This window comes from Galeopterus variegatus, unplaced genomic scaffold, assembly GCF_000696425.1.
Source record: "Galeopterus variegatus unplaced genomic scaffold, G_variegatus-3.0.2 Scaffold10840, whole genome shotgun sequence".
Taxonomy (NCBI): Eukaryota; Metazoa; Chordata; class Mammalia; order Dermoptera; family Cynocephalidae; genus Galeopterus; species Galeopterus variegatus.
Window position 1 is genome coordinate 28,467 of NW_007736951.1, and position 19,203 is coordinate 47,669.

At 45.7% G+C, this 19,203-nt stretch overlaps 2 protein-coding genes across 10 annotated transcripts in view; both read left to right on the forward strand.

The window, feature by feature from the left end:
• The window catches only part of NBR1 (neighbor of BRCA1 gene 1), a 29,380-nt gene extending 17,906 nt beyond the window's left edge, over window positions 1-11,474 (forward strand). For 3 of the 5 annotated variants that reach the window (XM_008594467.1, XM_008594469.1, XM_008594468.1), the window contains 11 exons: window positions 667-826; window positions 920-1,210; window positions 1,955-2,104; window positions 2,594-2,669; window positions 3,385-3,495; window positions 3,744-3,905; window positions 5,079-5,502; window positions 6,821-6,912; window positions 7,310-7,367; window positions 8,062-8,167; window positions 11,259-11,474. In XM_008594467.1, the coding sequence (XP_008592689.1) occupies window positions 667-826; window positions 920-1,210; window positions 1,955-2,104; window positions 2,594-2,669; window positions 3,385-3,495; window positions 3,744-3,905; window positions 5,079-5,502; window positions 6,821-6,912; window positions 7,310-7,367; window positions 8,062-8,167; window positions 11,259-11,432 (1,804 nt within the window). In that variant the 3' untranslated portion in view covers window positions 11,433-11,474. Of the gene's footprint in view, window positions 1-666; window positions 827-919; window positions 1,211-1,954; window positions 2,105-2,593; window positions 2,670-3,384; window positions 3,496-3,743; window positions 3,906-5,078; window positions 5,503-6,820; window positions 6,924-7,309; window positions 7,368-8,061; window positions 8,168-11,258 lie in introns of those variants that run through there. The other 2 variants (XR_552196.1, XM_008594470.1) reach the window with 2 other exon arrangements.
• Window positions 11,475-13,281: 1,807 nt separating this feature from the next.
• TMEM106A (transmembrane protein 106A) lies at window positions 13,282-18,908 on the forward strand. Of its 5 annotated transcripts, XM_008594473.1 has the most exons (10): window positions 13,282-13,369; window positions 13,671-13,815; window positions 14,630-14,853; window positions 15,379-15,442; window positions 16,567-16,720; window positions 17,236-17,376; window positions 17,476-17,519; window positions 18,034-18,087; window positions 18,462-18,504; window positions 18,614-18,908. In XM_008594473.1, the coding sequence occupies exons 3-10, from the start codon at window positions 14,652-14,654 to the stop codon at window positions 18,689-18,691; spliced, it is 780 nt and encodes a 259-aa protein (XP_008592695.1). In that variant the 5' UTR covers window positions 13,282-13,369; window positions 13,671-13,815; window positions 14,630-14,651; the 3' UTR covers window positions 18,692-18,908. The 5 variants fall into 5 exon arrangements, with proteins under 5 accessions (XP_008592695.1, XP_008592697.1, XP_008592693.1 ...); XM_008594475.1 differs by lacking the exon at window positions 17,476-17,519; XM_008594471.1 differs by lacking the exon at window positions 18,614-18,908 and having other exon boundaries at window positions 18,462-18,602.
• The last annotated feature ends 295 nt before the right edge of the window (window positions 18,909-19,203 follow it).

Genomic DNA, 19,203 nt, shown 5'->3' on the forward strand with positions numbered 1-19,203 from the left:
CCCGTACCGGACCGGGACCGGCAACGGGATCGCAACCCTCGGTGTTGCTCCCGCACCTCGCTCAGCCAGTGAGCGGCCGGTCTGTATGTGGGATCCGAACCCTCGGTGGGAGCGCCGCCGTGCTCCCAAGCGGCGCACTGTAGCAGTGCACCACCGGGCCAGCCCCCGGTAGTTATTTTTGACTCTTGCTTTGTTACCTTCTTCAGAAAGATAGAAACCAGTAAGGTTCAGAACTTGGTTGGTGTGATCTCTCTTCACTGGGGACAGTCTGGATTTGAAGCAAAAGTAGCAAATGTTTTAAGAGCCTGACTCTAGTTGTTGTATTTATGGACCCAATCAATCATCCTCTCCATGGCTTTTTAGCTCAGGAGTCAGATCTGTCTTCTGGGTTTTTTTGTTTGTTTGTTGTATTAGGTTTTTCTTTTGGAGAGAGTTGCAGGGGGGGACAGCTGAACAGTAGGGGGATCTGAACCCTTGACCTTGGTGTTATCAGCACCATGCTCTGACTAAGTGAGCTAACCAGCCAGCCCTTATTAGTGTTATTTTTAAGGCAAGTACATTAGTACATCCTCAAGAGTCATAGTCAGCTTCTTGAGCTACAGTGTGGAATATTCAGAAGCCTTCACACCCAACAGGAACTAACTAAGCATCTGAATTTCTGTTCAGGCTCCCTTTGCAGCCCTGTGCCCCAGTTATGCCAACACTCAGCGCAGCATTTGTGGATGAGAATTTGCCTGATGGGACTCACCTTCAGCCAGGAACCAAGTTTATCAAACATTGGAGGATGAAAAATACGGGAAATGTAAAATGGAGTGCAGACACTAAGGTATTTTTTTCCCTTAAAAATGTGAAGATGTGATTTGAAGTGGCAGAGTGCTCAGCTGACAAGCTTTGTTTCTCTTGTTATTGTTCTTTTCAGCTCAAGTTCATGTGGGGAAACCTGACTTTGGCTTCTACAGAAAAGAAGGATGTTTTCGTTCCCTGCCTGAAGGCCGGCCACGTGGGAGTTGTGTCTGTGGAGTTCATTGCTCCAGCCTTGGAGGGAACATACACTTCCCATTGGCGTCTTTCTCACAAAGGCCAACAGTTTGGGCCTCGGGTCTGGTGCAGTATCATAGTAGATCCTTTCCCCTCCACAGAGAGCCCTGATGACATTGAAAAGGGCTTGATAAGCTCAGGCAAAGCTGATGATCTCACCTGCCAGCAAGAGGTGAGTATTGACTTGGCTGTGGCCCAGTATCCCAAGATATTTACTCAGATTTGGGGGAGTGGGGTGACTGAAACTTAAAAGAGCCTACTCATGACTAGTCTTTCTTCCATGAATCATGAATAGGTTATCTTCTCCTCCCCAACACATTTTATGCTGATATTTGGCTTAGTCTTTAGGGGCTTTGTTTTAATGTCCTTAGAATCTTGGTGTAGGCAGTCCCTGAATGCTTTTGTATCTCCTTGTAATGGTGCTTGGTCAGCTTCTTGGCTGCACAAGGGCAAGAAGGGCTGCCTAGCCTGGCCTGGCCTATGGAACTGCTGAACTGATAGCTTTGCTCCTTAACATTCTTCTCCACTGAAATAGCCCTGTGTATGTTCCCTAAATACTAATAAGCCTTGCCCTTGTTGTTACTTGATGAATAGAATTTTTTATGCAGCTTCCCTGTATTAGCGAGGCATAGTATTTACTGCTTAAGTTTAGAGTTACCCAGTGTTAATTTCCTGGTTTGTATGGTTAATATAAGTTGCTGTCACTAAGGAAAGCTGGGTGAAGGGGTAATATATGAACTGTCTGAACTATTTTTGCAACTTTTCTCTAAATCTAAAATTATACTGAAACAGTTTTGTTTTTGTTTTTTAAATGTAGAGATATAGCACTGTTTTTGTTTTAGGGGGAAGCATTGTCAGCCTGCTTCTTGAGTTCTGTTGAGGGCCTAAAATTTGTCCCAATGGTTTGTCTCTATAGGAAACTTTTCTTCTGTCTAAAGAAGAAATTCAGTTTGGTAAAGCCACTGAGCAGATGGAAGGGACAGGAACTTGCATCCCAGAGAAGACAAAAAATGTTGCCAGCGAGAGGGAGCTCTACATCCCATCTGTGGACCTTCTGACTGCCCAGGTGGAAGATTCAGCACTTTGAAGGGCAAGAGACAGAAAGAGCATTGGGGGAAGAGTTTTTACCTTGTTGAAGAGAAAGTATAGCTATAGGTGGTACCCAGGAAGTTAGAGATATGCATCCACTTTGATCTAGTCAGATGCATTTAATGGGAAGGAAATCACCCATGGAAGCAAGTTTATAAACTGTTTTCTCTTTGAATTGAGAACTCAATCCTGTGCTTCCCCATAACTTCCTTTTAGTTGCCTCTTCATTTTAGCTATCTGGTTCACCTTCACACCCACTGCATTTTCTCTCTTTCCTGCCATTTGGTCATTTGAACATCTAGTTCCCATTTAACTGTTCCTGTTTGCATTTGACTGAGGAGAGCCATGAATGTGGACAAAGTTGAATCCAAGAAGATATGGAGCTCAATGGTCTAAGTTCCATCGAGACAAAACATAGCTTCAGCATGCACTGCAAGCAGCCTAACACTGCCCATCTTTTTTTCAGGACCTGCTGTCCTTTGAGCTTTTGGATATAAACATTGTCCAAGAGTTGGAGAGAGTGCCCCACAACACTCCTGTGGGTAAGAATGTTACTAAGTTCATCTTGTTTATTTTATTAGCAGGCACAGAAATACCGCAGCCTAGCCTCTGTTAGTTAGTGTTTTATTCTTAGGAAATAGGTGCAAGGATTTCTCCCACAATGTGATAGTAATGCTGGTATGTATGGGTCCTTTTCCCTTTTTTGCTCATTGTCTGTCAGAAGCAACAACAAAGCTTGTTCAAGACTTCTTCACCATAATGGGACTATATCTATTTTTCTCTAGATTTTTGTGTCCCTTTGTTCCTTTAAATTGACAACCCTGCATCTTGGCCATAGCATTCCAGGCCAAATAACCGTTTATCTTTTTTTTTTTTTTTTTAAAGATGACTGGTAAGGGGATCTTAACCCTTGACTTGGTGTTGTCAGCACCACGCTCTCCCAGGTGAGCTAACCGGCCATCGCTATATGGGATCCGAACCCGTGGCCTTGGTGTTATCAGCACCTCACTCCCGAGTGAGCCACGGGCCAGCCCCCCAAATAACTGTTTATGATTCTTCCTGGATGGATTGATCTTTCTGAGATACTTGCACACCTAATGATCTGTAGAAAATCTTTACAACAGGTGTTGAAGCATACCTGAGTTTATTATAGCCCTATAGGAGGCAGGATGGCTGTGAACTGCTGCTTCGGAACACTAACTGTTGATGATGTGATGCTTTTTCTCTGTTGATGGTTCTCCTGTCTTCATTCTCCAGATATGACTCCCTGCATGTCTCCTCTGCCACATGACAGTCCTTTAATAGAGAAGCCAGTCTTGGGGCAGATACAGGAAGAGAGTGAAGGGGCAGGATTTAAAGTACTTCCTGGTAAGGGGTTAAATATTTGTAAAGTATTTGCATCCTTCCATACCACACCCTATTTTTACACCTACTTCCTACTAAACTTACCATAGCATCTAAATGGGTTTTCTGTAGCACCTTATTTTTTGAAGTCTCCACCTTACATGGCATAGATAACAGTTATTCCTTGGCATAGTCTCAGCATGAGTAATGACTGGTAAAAGCTCCTGAGCACTTTGAACACAATGTGCAGACAAGGTCCATGTCTCTTTCAGATTCGACAGTGTCAGTAAAGAGGAAGGCTGAGAACACTGCTTCAGTGGAGGAAGCAGAAGACCTGAGTGGGACCCAGTTTGTGTGTGAGACTGTAATCCGATCCCTTACCTTGGATGCTGCCCCTGATCACAACCCCCCTTGCAGACAGAAGTCCCTGCAGAGTGAGTGTCCCTAAATTTTTCCCACCTTGTCGGGTGGCATTTGAATTGTGATTTCCAGGCCTGAGTAGTTAACAGTGCTCTTCTTTTATTTTGGGGGGGGGGCAGCTAGCCAGTATGGGGATCCAAACCCTTGACCTTGGTGTTAGCAACACTGTGCTGTAACCAGCTGAACTAATGGGCCAGCCCAGTAGTACTCTTCACTGAGAGTGGAGGGAGAGTGGTCTTTCTTAGAAATTCTGATCATTTGTTTCTTTAGTCTTTGCATATGCTACCTGACTGTTCTAATTAGAGTATCAGGAGCAAAGAAACTACCATAACTCATTTCTACACTTTCTCAGGGATAGAATTACACCTGCATTCCACAGAAGAACAGCAGCCAGTTGTGCTGCCTGGATTCTGTAGTAAGGAGTCTTCCTGTAAGTTGACAGAACTCCTCAGCAGAGACGACTTCTTGGCAGCTGAGTTGTCTGCTTTCTGCAAGGGCAATAGTCTGAAATAGTGGGTAGGAGCAGGAGAACCAAACTAAGTTTCTCAAGGTTAAATTCTGCTGTAATAAATACCTTTATAACAAACTTCTAAATACCAGATAGGTAAAACCAATACTGTATATTTCAAGAACTATCCAAAAATTAAAATTATGTATTTATTATAATGAAATTTGACCTGTACCTTTAAATATGATTTGTCTCACTTTTGTTTAAAGTTTATACATATATCTACTTTTTTCACACATATGTACAAATGCATAACAAAAAGTTCTAGAAGGACTTACACCAAAATGTTCACCGTCGTTATTCTGGTAGGATTTATGGGTACCTTTTATAGCACTGTTAGCTAGTATATCAGTTTTGATTTAAACCATATCTCAGTATAGTAATCATCATTTGAAGAGGAAAAAGAACAGGGCCTCCTCATTTTAAGATTCCTGGTGCATTGCAGAGAGCTGAGTGTTTCTGCCTACCTTGTTTTTGAGCTTTGGTTCTATTAATTTTACGTAGTCTTCAAACTTAGAATATAGCCATGGTTCTAGCAGCAGCCCTTCCCTCTGGTTCTTCCTTCTCCTCTGGCTTTTATAATTCTAGCTCGTGATCCACAAGGCAAGGATCCAAGTAAGGATAGTACTAGGGGATGTTTTTAGCTTCTACCTTAAAATTGGTTGCTTTCATCCTTTAGTGAAATTTGCCTTGCATGAAGAGAGACCACTTGAAGATGAGAGGGAGGAGATTATCCATATCACTGAGGAAGAAGTTGTGGAGGAGGAGGAGGAGGAGGAGGAGTTCAAAGATGAAGTTCAGAGTCAGTCCTCTGCTTCCTCAGAGGATTACATCATCATCCTGCCTGAGTGCTTTGATACCAGCCGCCCCCTGGGGGACTCCATGTACAGCTCTGCACTCTCGCAGCCAGGCTTGGAGCGAGGGGCTGAAGGCGAGCGTGGGGTTGAGGCTGGGCAGGAACCAGCCAGAGCTGAGGAGAGACTCCCTGGAGGGGAGAAGCAGCCACAGGAGCACAGCATCAGTGACATCCTCATGACCTCACAGACTCTGGAAATGGTGCCCCTTATCCCAGAGGTGGTGGGGCTTCCACCACCGCTGCCCAGGTACCATCCACACCCCCATCATGTTCTTCAGAGGTAAAGTAGTGAGAGAAATCAACTTGATCTCAAAACCTGCTTTTCCATCAGCATGGGAAGAGACTATCTCCCATAGTGAAGTCTGAATTTAGATGATTAAAAGTCCTATTTCCTGGTATTTGTGGATTCTGGATTTAAAGAAATACTTGTTTTAGTCAACCTTAATTTTCTGAGTTTAGTCTGTCTGCTTATTCTTTGAGTATTGGGAGCCAGTTTTTATTTATTTATTTAGGCTTTTTGTTGTTGTTGTTGTTGGCTGGCCGGTATGGGGATCCAGATCCTTGACCTGGTTGTCAACATCATGCTCTTTTTTTTTTTTAAAAGATGACCGGTAAGGGGATCTTAACCCTTGACTTGGTGTTGTCAGCACCACGCTCAGCCAGTGAGCGAACCGGCCATCCCTGTGTGGGATCCGAACCCGGGGCCTTGGCGCTATTAGCACCGCACTCTACCAAGTGAGCCACGGGCCGGCCCCAACATCATGCTCTTACCGACTGAGATAACCTGGTCAGCCCAAGAGCCAGTTTTTAAACACAAACATTCCTGGACCTCCCCTGATTGTTCTATTGATTCATGGGTAAAGGTAGCAAGCAGTCATATTAACCCATACAAAGTGTAATTAGAAAGTTAAATCTAGGGCCGGCCCGGTGGCGCACTGCGCTAGTGCGCCGCTTGGGAAGTGCGGCGGCGCTCCCGCTGAGTGTTTGGATCCCACATACAGACCGGTTCCCGCTCACTGGCTGAGCGAGGCACAGGAGCAGCGCCGAGGGTTGCGATCCCATTGCCGGTCCCAGTCCAGTACGGGGGCGACACTGAGGGTTGTGATCCATTGCCGGACATGGAAAAAGACAAAAAAAAAAAAAAAGAAAAGAAAAAGTTAAATCTAATATGGAAAAAATATACACAACAAAACCAAATAGAAATTATTTTAATTCTCTACTCAGTTTGAGTCATTGTTCTCTTCTGATAGTATAGAAAATGTTGGAGTCTTGACTATAATATAACCATTCTCCCAGGGAGCTGGACATTTCCCTTTGTCAACACCAGCTGACATAGGCAGAAGTGACCAAACCGAAGCCAATCCTTCTAGCTTAACTGTGGCTAAAGAGGAAAACCGGGAGTAGAGTGCAGCCTTTCTGACCGAGCCATAGATTCACATGTGATCTGGATCAGAAATGTGAAGCCTCTGTATAGAATGTGGCACTGCTGTGTTGTGTTTACTGTTTCTCCACCATTGCCATAGGTGCCTTTTTGACTTACTTTCAATATTGTATCTTTCTGAGAGGACCCCTTGTGTACAGCATCATGGTTCCCCAGAAGTGGATTTACCAGTTAACATACCAGAAGTTTCTTCAATCCCTGATCAGAGCAGAGGAGGTAATGACTAGCTTGAGCTTTATCTCTTTTTGTTTGCTCCTTTTTAGTGGAAACCAACAATAGCACTATGAAGTTGTGAATAGACCCTCAAAGTTACTCCTCAATTTTTCCCAAAAAGCCAGACCTAAAAGTACTAGAGAACTAATATAACAATGTGATAAGATTATAGAATTAATTTTTCTGATTCAATAAACAGTCACTGTGCATTGCATTTCTGGACAGTTTCTCCTTATTACTTACTTAAGCCACACGTAAAACTTCCCAAATACTTTTTTAAAAAAGAGAGACTTCAAACATTGTAATCAGATTGCCACCTGCCTTGGTAATAGCCTTGCTGTGGGTTAGGAAACAGGCACTTACGGATGCTGCATCTAACCAACAGCTCTTTTGCTTTTAGAGCCCAGAGGCTCATCAGGACTTGTAAACAGCAGACAGAAGAGCTATGACCACTCAAGGTAATGACCTTGTGCAGTCTCTTCTTCAGAAGCAGGTGGATATCCGAGTATTGCTTCTGCTTAAAAGAGCCTCTCAGAGCGTGTGCCCATCTTCAGAGAGCAGAGGAGAGCTCTTATTCCTTCTTATATCTCCTAAAGCTTTTGAGCAACACTGTACAAAAGGCTAAAGCTGATGTTTAGGAGTGTTCACATTCCAGACAAGGTGTGCACTCAAATTCACCTCACCCTTAGTACCAGAAGGGAAGGCAGGAAGGTCAAGCGCAGTGTGCATCTTAGTGATTTTTTCTTAGACACACCTGCCTCTCTGCTCCCAGTAACCTCAGAGCAGTGTCCAGAAAATCACATTTCCTTTGCAAGGTGTTTTCTCTGAGATAATAATCCAGTAGACAGACTGTCAATACATCACGGTGACCTTGACCACATTAATTTACAGCTAGGATTGAAAGCTGGCATGCTAACCAAGAATGGTGTGTTTCCTTCAGTGCCATATTTTGCACTAACAGAGCTGGGCCCTACATCAAACTAAGATTTATAGCTGTAAAACTGATATGAAAACAATCACATTCCCTTTTTACATCTGATTTTTTTCTCTTAAGGAAATCTCATTTTCTTTCAAGGATTAAAGCCCAGATTATCTTGTAAGAAGATAATGGTTTATGTTTATTTGGGGATATAATTTGGTTTTCCTCTACAGGCACCACCATGGTAACAGCATTGCTGGAGGACTGATGAAGGGGGCTTTGTCTGTTGCTGCCTCTGCATACAAGGCCCTGTTTGCTGGGCCACCAGTCACTGCACAGGTCAGTGTGTATTTTATTTGCTGAACCTCAACTCCAAGTCACCAGTGAAAATGATGGCATCTGTCTGGGTTAGAGAATAACATGGCATTGTGAAAAGAGCATGGGCTTTAGATTTAGTTTTTGGTTAACATACAGCTCTGCCACTTTCTAGCTCTAGGACTTTAGCCAAGTTACTTAGGGGAGGAAAGGAGATGGACCTAATGTTTGTTGAGGACCTACTATATATAGAGGGGAGCTATCCTAGGGGCTAGAGCTACACTATGAAAAAGACATCTGTTCCTGCCCAGAGGAAGACTATGGGAAAGACTTTGGGAAACAAGTGAAGTAAACAGATTTTACAATACAGGGTAAGATACTATGCTGGTGCTGTCAGATAGATGGAACACCCCAGCCTGGTGAGGCCAAGGAAGGCTTCCTGGTAGATGATGCCTGAACTGAGTTCTAAAGGATAAAGTAAGTGTTCATCAGGAAAGAGAGATTTTTAGAAAGGGCAGTAGCCAGTTGTATTAGTGAGTTTTGTGTTGCTATAACAGAATACCTGAAACTGGGTAATTTATAAAGAAGAGAGGTTTATTTGGCTTACGATTCTGGGATAGCTGCATCTGGTACAGGCCTCAGGCTGCTTCTACTCATGGCAGAAAAGTGGCAGGCAGCTGGCCAGGTACAAGCAGATCACATGGTGAGAGAGGAAGCAGGAGAAAGGAAGCAAGAGAGAGAGAGAAGGTGCCAGGTTTTTTTTAAGCAACGAGCTCTCGTGGGAACTAATAGAGCAAGAACTGACTCATTAATCCCCCCTCCCCCAGGTAGAGCATTAATCCATTCATGAGGGGTCCACCCCCATGACTCAATCAGCCTCTAACACTGCCACATTGGAGATCAAATTTCCACATGAATTTTGGAGGGGACAGCACATCCAAACTCCATCACCAGTAAAAACACTTAGAAATGGGAGTGTGGAGGGCAAGTCTGGTTTGAGGAAAAGAGTAGAAGAGGAAAGACCAAATATGTAGGCCGGATGCTGTGTTAAGGGGTTGGGATTTTATTTTAAGGCTAATGGGAGGAACTGTGGAAGGGTTTTAAGGAAGTGATTAACATGATCAGATTTGTTCTGAGTAAGATCATTCTGCTGCAGTGTGGGGGCTGGTGGAGCCACTAAAGAAATCTATATAAGAATCCATGTTTAGGGCCGAGCCCGTGGCGCACTCGGGAGAGTGCGGCGCTGGGAGCGCGGTGGCGCTCCCGCCACGGGTTCGGATCCTATATGGGGATGGCCGGTGCGCTCACTGGCTGAGCGCGGTGCGGGCGACACCAAGCCAAGGGTTGCGATCCCCTTACCGGTCACAAAAAAAAAAAGGCCAAAAAAAAAAAAAAAGAAAAGAAAGGCGGTGCGGGCGACACCAAGCCAAGGGTTGCGATCCCCTTACCGGTCACAAAAAAAAAAAGGACAAAAAAAAAAATAAAAAAAAGAAAATTCATGTTTAGGTGGAAAGGAAGGGTAGAAGAAATAATTAAGAGAGAGAAATGGCAGAACCTGGAGACCATGATTAAGTGGCTAAAAAGAAGTCAAGGATAAATCTCAGGCTTCTGGCTTAGGCAGTGGAAAATACCATTCATTAAGAGGGATGTATTTGAGTAGGAGGAGAAGAAAATTAGGTCAGTCTTGGATAGTGTTGAGTTTGAGGCATATCCAGGTAAAGGTAAAGATGTCCAGAGTGCATTGGATATATACATTTGGATCATAGGGGAGAAATTTGGCCTAGCAATAAAGTTTGAGAGCCACTGTCATACAGGAGCCATATGATTGGATGAGAGGTAGAATAGGGAAGGCAAGAAGCAGCCTTTAAGGATCAGGAAAAGGAGGACCCTTCAAAGATGACTGAGAACTAGGAGGAAAATGAGGAGAGAGTTCTGTGCTGGAACTTAGGGAAGAGTGTTTTAGTGAGGGGGACATGGTCAACAGTGCTAGATGCTGTAGAGAGATGTGAATTGTTAGTGAGGAATTCGAGAGTGCAAGTATGCCCCAGTCTGAAATAGCTAGGCCACAAAGGGAAGCAGAGGGCAAAAGCGAGGAGGCATAAGGCAGAAGGAGACATTTTCAAAGATGGGTAAGACTTGAGATGGGCAAGCCAGTAGCAAAAGAAGTTAATGATAAAAAGAGAGCAGATAACTGATAAAGATTTCTGAAGTGGTGATTGGTAATGAGATACAAAGCAAAGGGCATGTGGAATGATTAACCTGGAAAGGAGGACGGATAATCTATTCTGAAATAAGAGGGAAGAGGGGAAGAATGAAATTAGGTGTAGAGGGAAATGACAGAGGCTGTGCTCAATATGTTTACATACTGTTCTCATCTTTATATACTTTTTTAACAACCCTGCAAAATAGAAAGTATATTGCATCTCCATTTCATAAATAAGGGGATTGATATTTAGTATATTTGATAAGTAAATGGTAGAGTTAGGGTTTGAGCCTAAGTTATCTGCCTCCAAAGTCAATAAGCTTCCACAGATAATAATAGAACAAGTGTTGTTAGGATTTAGGAAGGTAATGTGTCTGCCACAGGCCTTGGTCCAAAGAGGGAGGTAAATGAATGTTAGCTTTCTCTTATCTGGATTGCTTCTATTCTTTGGGGGGAGAGTCAAGAAGCCTGACCCGGATGTAATTTTGCAAGCAGTTGTTTGTCCAGCTCATTTACATATCTGACAAATTTTCCCTTATCTTCATAGCAGTCTCTCTTATCTTGCTCACACTCATCCATCATCATAATTACCTTTATGTTCACAGGGTCTCCATGGGTTGTTTTTATCTTTTCCTTTATCTGGCCAAAGAATTTTTCTTTCAGAAAGTCCCTTCTGAAGCATTCTCTTAGTACGAAGGATAGTTCATTAGTTCCCCGGTTTCTCTTCTCTCCTCCTTCGGGTACAAACATAGCTAATCTAAAGCAGGGCTTTCCCAGTCCATACTTCCTCAGAAGGCCCATTGGTATCAGGTATCAGGTTGACAAGAATGCTATACTCTTACACATTTCTTAATAAGAAAAACATTTAAATTAAACAGAAAATGTTGTTCTACTTTTCTCATCTCTGCACAGCCAGTAGTTTCCGAAGATCAGACAGCAGCCCTGATGGCCCATCTCTTTGAAATGGGATTCTGTGACAGGCAGCTGAACCTAAGGCTGCTGAAGAAACACAATTACAACATCCTGCAGGTTGTGACAGAACTCCTTCAGGTCAACAACAATGACTGGTACAGCCACCGCTATTGAAGAGAGCGACCTTGTATTAAATAACTGCCAGCTGCTCAGAGATTATCTTTATTCTGTCATTGAGGTGTGAGGTAGAAGCCCTTGCTTGTTTTTTAATCTGATGAATCTATATAGAGGCCTTGATTGAATTATCAAGACAATACCTGTTACAGTATTTTTTTGGAACAAATCAAAGACCAGAACTTAAATTTTTATTATCTTTATTCTGTCATTGAGGTGTGAGGTAGAAGCCCTTGCTTGTTTTTTAATCTGATGTATCTATATAGAGGCCTTGATTGAATTATCAAGACAATACCTGTTACAGTATTTTTTTGGAACAAATCAAAGACCAGAACTTAAATTTTCACTTTAGACTTTGGACGAATAGTAAGAAGACAGTTTTTCAATTGGTTTGGACAAAACTCCATTTCAGTGCTTTGAAGAGTATAACCTCCTGTACAACCATTTTCTTTCTGCTTGTATTGTAGTTATTTTTCTTTGCTTAATGTGGATGTTTTTAGGGGGATATCTGTTAATTGTCAGTTTTTAAAAGAAATTAACTTTGGAAATTGTTTTCGATAATCATTCTTATAATTTCTGTAACCTACCCCAAGCCTCATAGCTATGTGGCATTGGTATAACACCCAGAGCATGATAGAAACGTTGCTACTCTTTCCTTGTCAGGAGCAAAGTCATTTTCCTCCAAGACTTTGTAATTGGCACCGTTTCTTTCCAAAGACCCTATTGGTGCATTTAAAGGTATCTGCCTTCCGTAAATCTCTGCATTTCAACAGAAGGAGAGAAAAGTGTGCTAATTAACCCACCAGCACCTTTGGAGCAGTGTCTATTGTAATTTTGCATATATTTTTCTTTTATTTAAGGAAAAAAGTTTAGGTAGTGTGAAATATTTTGCTAATCCTGTAGAAAAGGAAAGAAATCCTTCTATTACTTAAAGGGAAAATTAAGTTTAACAGTAACCTTTTGTCTTAATGTCAAGGCAGATCTTATTTTACGGTAGAGTGGGGGTAGTAGAAACGTGAAAAGTGAAAGGCACCTTCATTAATAGCAGTAAAGTTCAGGGGTGAGGATATGTGTGAGAGACATAGGAAATGCTGATGACTTCTTGAATGTTTGAAATCTGTTCGGAGGTATCTAGCCCTAGAGAGCCTGAAACAGGAAGAGGCGGCTAGTGTTTTGCAAAACCTGGATAGGGGCAAACTCACTGAAAGTTTTGTTTTAGCTCCGGGATGAATGGGAAAGAGCTTGCTTTCAGGGGGCCCAGGTTCACACTGTTTACAGACAGGAGTCTTGGGTACGGTTGGTGAAGGAAGAGGTAACAAAAAATGCTTTAGATTTTATTCATGAAAATGACTTCCAGAAGAATCTGCACCCCAGACCCAAGGAGGAAGGATAGTTAAAATAGTATTATTAACCTGGTTGGTATTTATAATGAATGACGATTTTAATTAATCATTAGCCATAATGATGTTTATTTACAGTGTAACTCTTGAATGCTACTAAATAAACCGGAATTCAGACCGCAAGCCAACTATTATTTAAAACGTTTTTTCGGGGCTTCTGGGTAGAAGGCCGAGCGGCAGGGTGTGTGTAATCGGGTTGACTTCGGGCGGGACCTGTCTTGACTATCTGAGTCTTATAGTAAGGGTCCAAGAGGGCCCGTGGGTTCGGTCATCCGCCTTGTTGTACTTGTACATAACCATTTAAAGAATGGTGAAATAAATGTTCTTGGAAACTCTGACTTGGCCTGGCTGCTCCTTCCGGAACCTCGGGTGACATCTGAAGAGCGAGAGCGTCTCCAGCAGCGCGTGGGCGGGGGGAGGCGGCCCGGAGCAGCTGGGGCGGAGCTTCCCGAGAGTCCGGGTGGGAACTCGCCGCGAGTGCTCTTCTCCCGCACTTTCGATTCCGCTTGCAGCCGTTTTTGTCGCTTCTGTCCAGGGGTAAGGCACTCCCGGGACCCTCCCTCCCTGTTTTCCCTTCCGATGACTAGGGCCAAAGAACCTTCTGTGCCTCCTCTTCGCCCAACACAGGCGTACGCAGGCACCAAGCTCAGCTGACGGTTCTCGGGGTGTCTGGTGGGACTTGAAATCTTCCCTCAGTGAAGTCCTACCTTTTCCGTTCGCGCTTACGCGGCCGGCTCACGACAAAGCCTCAAAGTAGGGTGGGAAGCAGCGCGGCCCTCCGGGGATTCCAGGGTCCTTGCTCCCCGCTCCCTCCAACGTGTCGCATTTGCTCCCCCAGGACTCTGCCGAAGGGGGCTGCTTGCCCGGGCAGGCCCTAGCCCCAGCCCCTCCCGACCACCCAGTCCTAGAGGCCCTTCTCCCCAAAGACGCACACCAGAAATCTCGACCTCTTGCAGCTGAGAGGAGCCCCGGATCCCAGACCCGGACCAGGTGAGTCTCGCTTTATTTTAGCCCAGGAAGATCCGCGTGTGGCTCACCTTGCCGGTCTCATTCTGCTACCACTCTTGAGTCTTTTGGGAAGAGTCAGGATTTAGCTTTGACCTTTTCAAGTGAGGGGGACAGAACCCGAGGTTACTATCCCCTCCCCAGGCTTTCTTTCTACCCCACCTCAGCAGCGAGGAAGAGATTTAGGCTCCCTCTCAGAACTTGTTTGGGTAGGGTTTTTAGCTACACCTGTGACCAGTCTAGCCTCTTTTCTCCTTGTTTCAAAGAGTCTCTGCCTTCCTATTAAGCCAGCGCTCAGGCTCAGAAATGGAAGCTTTCCTTCCACACCCAGCTGGGAGACTTCAGGCATTTCTGCCCTGGTGCTCTTAGAGACGTCTTCAGAGTAATCACAAGATTGGGGAGGATGAAGGGACTCTCCAGACAGCTGCCCTCCCCACCCCGCAGCCCTATCCAGTTTCCTTCCCCTGAAGGAACTTTCCCAGGAAAAAAAAAAAAAAAATAGCTGCTCTGCCATTCACTTAGGGAAGTTCCTTAAAGCGAAATACTGCTGCTATTTTTTCCCTTTCATAGGCAGAATGATCTCTCTTAACAATAATAAAAGGAACTGAAATGTGTTGAGATTTCTGATCTGAGAGTCCCATGTAACTGCTCAACTTTCCATACCATATCTTCCTTAGGCTTGAACTTGCTTAAATTTGGTGGGTTCCTTGCCAGTCTTGAGAACTTCAAATCAAAATTACATCTGCCATCAATATTAACAAGCTTAACACTGAACTTTGTTCTTTTCTCATTAGTGAAAAATCCCCCCTGAACAATGGGTGAGACTTTCTCCCAGCTGGGCTCTTGGCAGGAGGATGAGAACAAGTTGATCCTGCCCCCTGACCCAACCATTAGTAAGGCTGCCAACTACTTCAGCACTGATAGCAGCAAGTCTTTTTGTTCCTGTGTGCCTTGGGCTGCTGATGCCAGCTTTGTGACTTGTCCCACCTGCCAAGGCAGTGGGGAGATCCCCAGAGGTGAGTTGCCTCAGTCTCTCAAAATAGCTTGGAATCCAGGAAAAGCTCTTAGCCAGCTGGCCTGGTGGTAGCCCTTCTGAGTCTTTTTGGATGGAGTTGGATCTTTTTTCTGATTTTAGTCTCTCAGTCTTAGCCTGGCCAGGGAGATGCTAACTATCCCTGGGCTCCCTGCAGAGACCCAACCTCCTGCCCTAGTGGAGGGATGGGAGGTGGGAGGGGATCTAGCCACTCTGCGCCCCCAACACTCTGTGTCGTCGCATTCAGGAAGTTACAAATTACTTCTCCAAAGAAGCTGAGTGTCTTTGATTTTCAGGTGGCTTTCAGAGATTCTTCACACCTGTATATGGAAATCTCACTTCCATTCTAGAGATGGCAAAGTGGAGCTGCCGCCTTTGGTCCTGCTCTGGGGCAAGGGTGTCATGCTTCTGACATTGCTATGGGGTGGAGGGGTGCTTTTGGGAAGGTGGCACAGGAAACATTTGTCATGGATGCTTCTTGGCCCTCCCTCTCACCCTCTTTCTACAGAGCTGGAAAAGCAGCTGGTGGCCCTCATCCCCTATGGGGACCAGAGGCTGAAGCCCAGGCACACGTAAGCCCTTCTTCCTCCCCCAGCTCCACCAGCCATTACCCCTGGGAGCTGTTCCACTTGTTTGTCTCCCCATTTTGATACCCCCTAATTTTTTCCCATTGGTTCTTCCCCAGAAAACCTGAGCCTCACTGGGTTCAGACCTACTAACTTCCTATTCCCCAGGATTTTCCTGGTTTAAGAAGCCCTGGCCACAACAGATGTTGTCTGAGGTCACTTGGTGTCCTTCCCTGAGCATCACTGCTTCCTGGAAGCATGACACCCTATCCAAGACAGAAAGGACATCTTGGCTCTGCAAGTCCTTCCGGGAGGTAGTGAGCATCCCTGGCTGTGATTGATTTGAGACAGTCAGTTTTCCCCAAGTACTTCCCACGCTGTGGCAGTTCAGATCTGCTTGTTTTCTTCCCAGGAGAGATGGAAAACAAACTGCTCCCTGTTCTGTGACTCTTCAGAACCTTAGAGGCAGCCCTGGGTTTCACTGGGGGGCTCATGACCATTTGACATGGATCCCTGCAACCTCCTCCCAAGGTCCTCAGCTTAAGCCTGGAGCCACCCCCCGCATCCTGCCCCCACCACTCTAGAATTAGAAACTAGCAGTGCCCCTCATAAGATGCTAAAAAAGTGCTGGCTCTTTAATGCATATCTCAATTTTGAATTAGTTGGATGGATGGTGTCCTGTTCTGAATATCAATATCAAAATTCAGAACTCTCAAAATTCATGTGGACTTACTGCTTCTATAGCTAGCATTTGTTGAGCTTTTGCTATGGGCCAAGACCTGCGATTAGTGTATTTTCATGCATTTGCTCATAACAAATTCTGTGAGGTAGGTACAATTATCTCCATTTTACAGACTAGGAAATCGAGGCTTGGGGAGGTTAATATGGCTGCTTGGAGTTATTTGGTTAGAGGGAATAGAGAGCTGGGAATGGAAGCCAGACTGCCTGCCTCTCAATCCTGTGCTCCTACCTGCTCTGGGCCACATCTGGGTAACTAAATGTGCAGTTGTTGGGGAGTGATGTGTAGGGGAGAGCCTTATGTATGGCAAAGAGTGTCTGAACCCCCTCTCCAAGTTTCCTTGGTGTTCAGACTTCTCCACTCCTCCATCCTGGGTCCTACTTTCCAACAGGAAGCTCTTCGTGTTCCTGGCAGTGCTTATCTGCCTGGTGACCTCCTCCTTTATCATCTTTTTCCTGTTTCCCCGGTCTATTGCTGTGCAACCTGCAGGCCTCAACTCCTCTACAGTGGCCTTTGATGAAGCTGATATCCACCTCAATATAACAGTGAGTGGTTGCCCCTGAGCTCCATCCAATTCCACCTTCCCGGCAACACTTGTCTGTAGCCTCTGTCCAGTGTTGCATCCCTGGGCATGGGTAGCCAGGGATCTTATGACACCCAGAGGGTGCTAGGAGTCTAGGGAGAAGCAGAAGCAACCATGAGCCCTGTAACAAATTGTGTAGGATTGAGACTCTACACTGTGAGGGGTCAGAATCAGGGCCAGATAAATAAATCATAGGGTGGAGTGGGGGCGGTGGTGCTTGAGACCTCCCGGATGGGCAGGACTGAATAGAGAGAAGCCATCTGGGGTGGGACTGGATCCTGAGCCAGCTTAACTTCTTAAAGGTGGCCCCTTGCCATTAAGAGCCCCTCTGAAGTGCTCCTGGTACCAGTCCTGGGCACCCGAGGCCCATCGGAGTAGGCTGGGGTTCAGGCTGGAGAGCCAGGCTTTTGCAACTGTTGGTTTCTCCCTTCTAAGGATGGCCACCCTCACCTCTCCCTTTCCTTATCTCACCCTCAGAGTATCTTGAACATCTCTAATAGCAACTACTACCCTATCACTGTGACCCAGCTGACCATCGAGGTTCTGCACCTGTCCCTTGTGGTGGGGCAGGTTTCTGATAGCCTCCTCCTACACATTGGCCCTTTGGCCAGTGAACAGGTGACTCTCTTCTCCATGGCCAGCCCTGTCCCAAGGTGTGTGGTGTTGGGAAGGGGGCAGCTGGAGTTGGGGCTAACCCCGTGCCCGTTTGGTTGACAGATGTTTTATGCAGTAGCCAGCAGGATATGGGATGAAAACACATAGTGAGTACCCCTTGATCTCTTCTCCCTTAGCCTGGCTTGGAAACCCATTTAATACCCACCAGGTTTTGTGATTGCTTAACAATCTCTGCAGCCAGCATTTGGCCTGCCCTCTTGTGGCCAAGACCGCAATGTGCAAGGGTTCAGGGTCCCTGGCCTCTGCCTATTTGGACCTAGATTGGAATGAAAAACAGTCTGGAATTTGGTTAATCTTTACAATATGTGATCTTGGGCTGTTCAGCCTGAATTGTCAAGAAAGATAAGTGTCTTGCTTTCTGCTGAGGAGGGCCAGCATATACCTGGGCCAATCAAGGTGACCATGCTATTGCAGCAAGGTGACCGTGCTCACCTTGCGCAGAGGGAGAGAGAGGGAAGGCGTGGGAATGGCATCTTGGAGTCCCTGATGGAAGGAAAGGGACCTGGGAAACAAGGAAAACTGGGACCCACAGGTCCTCTGAACTTTCTGACAGGCCACTTAATGCGAAACGTGTTCCCATGTTCTCTCTCTTTCTCTCAGCAAAATCTGTACCTGGCTGAAAATCAAAGTCCACCATGTGCTTTTGCACATCCAGTAAGTAGGGCTTGGAGCCCTGATATCCCCTCTCCCACATCTGACTTGAGTCCCACCTCAGCTCCACCTCGTGGTGGGTCGGGGGAGAGTCTTCCAAGCTGACCCCATCAATCTTAGTTGGATCTTGGGAACAGCAAGTCCAGCCCTTTCTCTAGGTCTTACCTTGCTTATAAGCTATTGGTGCGACAGCCACAGGGCTGTCTGGAAGCTGCTGGAACATAGGCAGGGCAGCCACCCCAGGTGCCTTGGCAGAGTGGGGAGCAGAAGGTAGGGGGAGGGAGGTCTGAGGAAGCCGACCCTTCCCAGACAGCAGAACAAGGCCAGAGCTTGCCTTTTCCTCCCAGATGTGGCAACAAGTACTGCTTCCTCTCCAGGGGCACGCTGACCTGTTCCTACCTGAGCCATTCAGAGCAAGTGGTCTTCCAGAGCTATGAATATGTGGACTGCCGGGGAAACTCATCAGTGCCCCACCTGCTGAGCTCCCACCCACCATGACCTGTGGTCTGCTATCCTGTACTCCAAAGTGGTCTTCCAGAGCTATGAATATGTGGACTGCCGGGGAAACTCATCAGTGCCCCACCTGCAGAGCTCCCACCCACCATGACCTGCGGTCTGCTATCCTGTACTCCAAGCACCTGCACTCCTGGTCTGTATCTCCCACAACTCCATGGTGTCCGAGGAAGGACTGTAGTGACTTTGCCAGAGGAAAAGCCTTGCTTTATCATACCCTGACACCCCCACCCTCATCACAGGAAGCTTTCTGAGTAGTTAACTTCGTATACACACACGCACACATCCTCTGAATTCTACATGTTCTTTCAGGGGCTGGCATCAGATCCTGCCCTTTTTATCATACCCTGACACCCCCACCCTCATCACAGGAAGCTTTCTGAGTAGTTAACTTCGTACACACACACGCACACATCCTCTGAATTCTACATGTTCTTTCAGGGGCTGGCATCAGATCCTGCCCTTGGTCTGTCTTGAGGAAAGTCTCACCTGATGTTTTCTTGGGGCTTCCCTAGAGTCCCTGGAGTGGCAACTGCCCTTTCTGTGCTGAGCACACTGGTTGCCCAGCTCCACTAGGGCTGGCCCTTCTCCTGTCTGAATGTGGAG

Coding starts and splice junctions, on each gene's coding strand:
- TMEM106A (XM_008594473.1), top strand. CDS start 14,652: ATGGGTGAGACTTTCTCCCAGCTGGGCTCTTGGCAGGAGGATGAGAAC. Junction 15,443..16,566: donor AGGCTGAAGCCCAGGCACAC/GTAAGCCCTTCT, acceptor ACTTTCCAACAG/GAAGCTCTTCGTGTTCCTGG. Junction 17,377..17,475: donor GCCCTTTGGCCAGTGAACAG/GTGACTCTCTTC, acceptor TTTGGTTGACAG/ATGTTTTATGCAGTAGCCAG.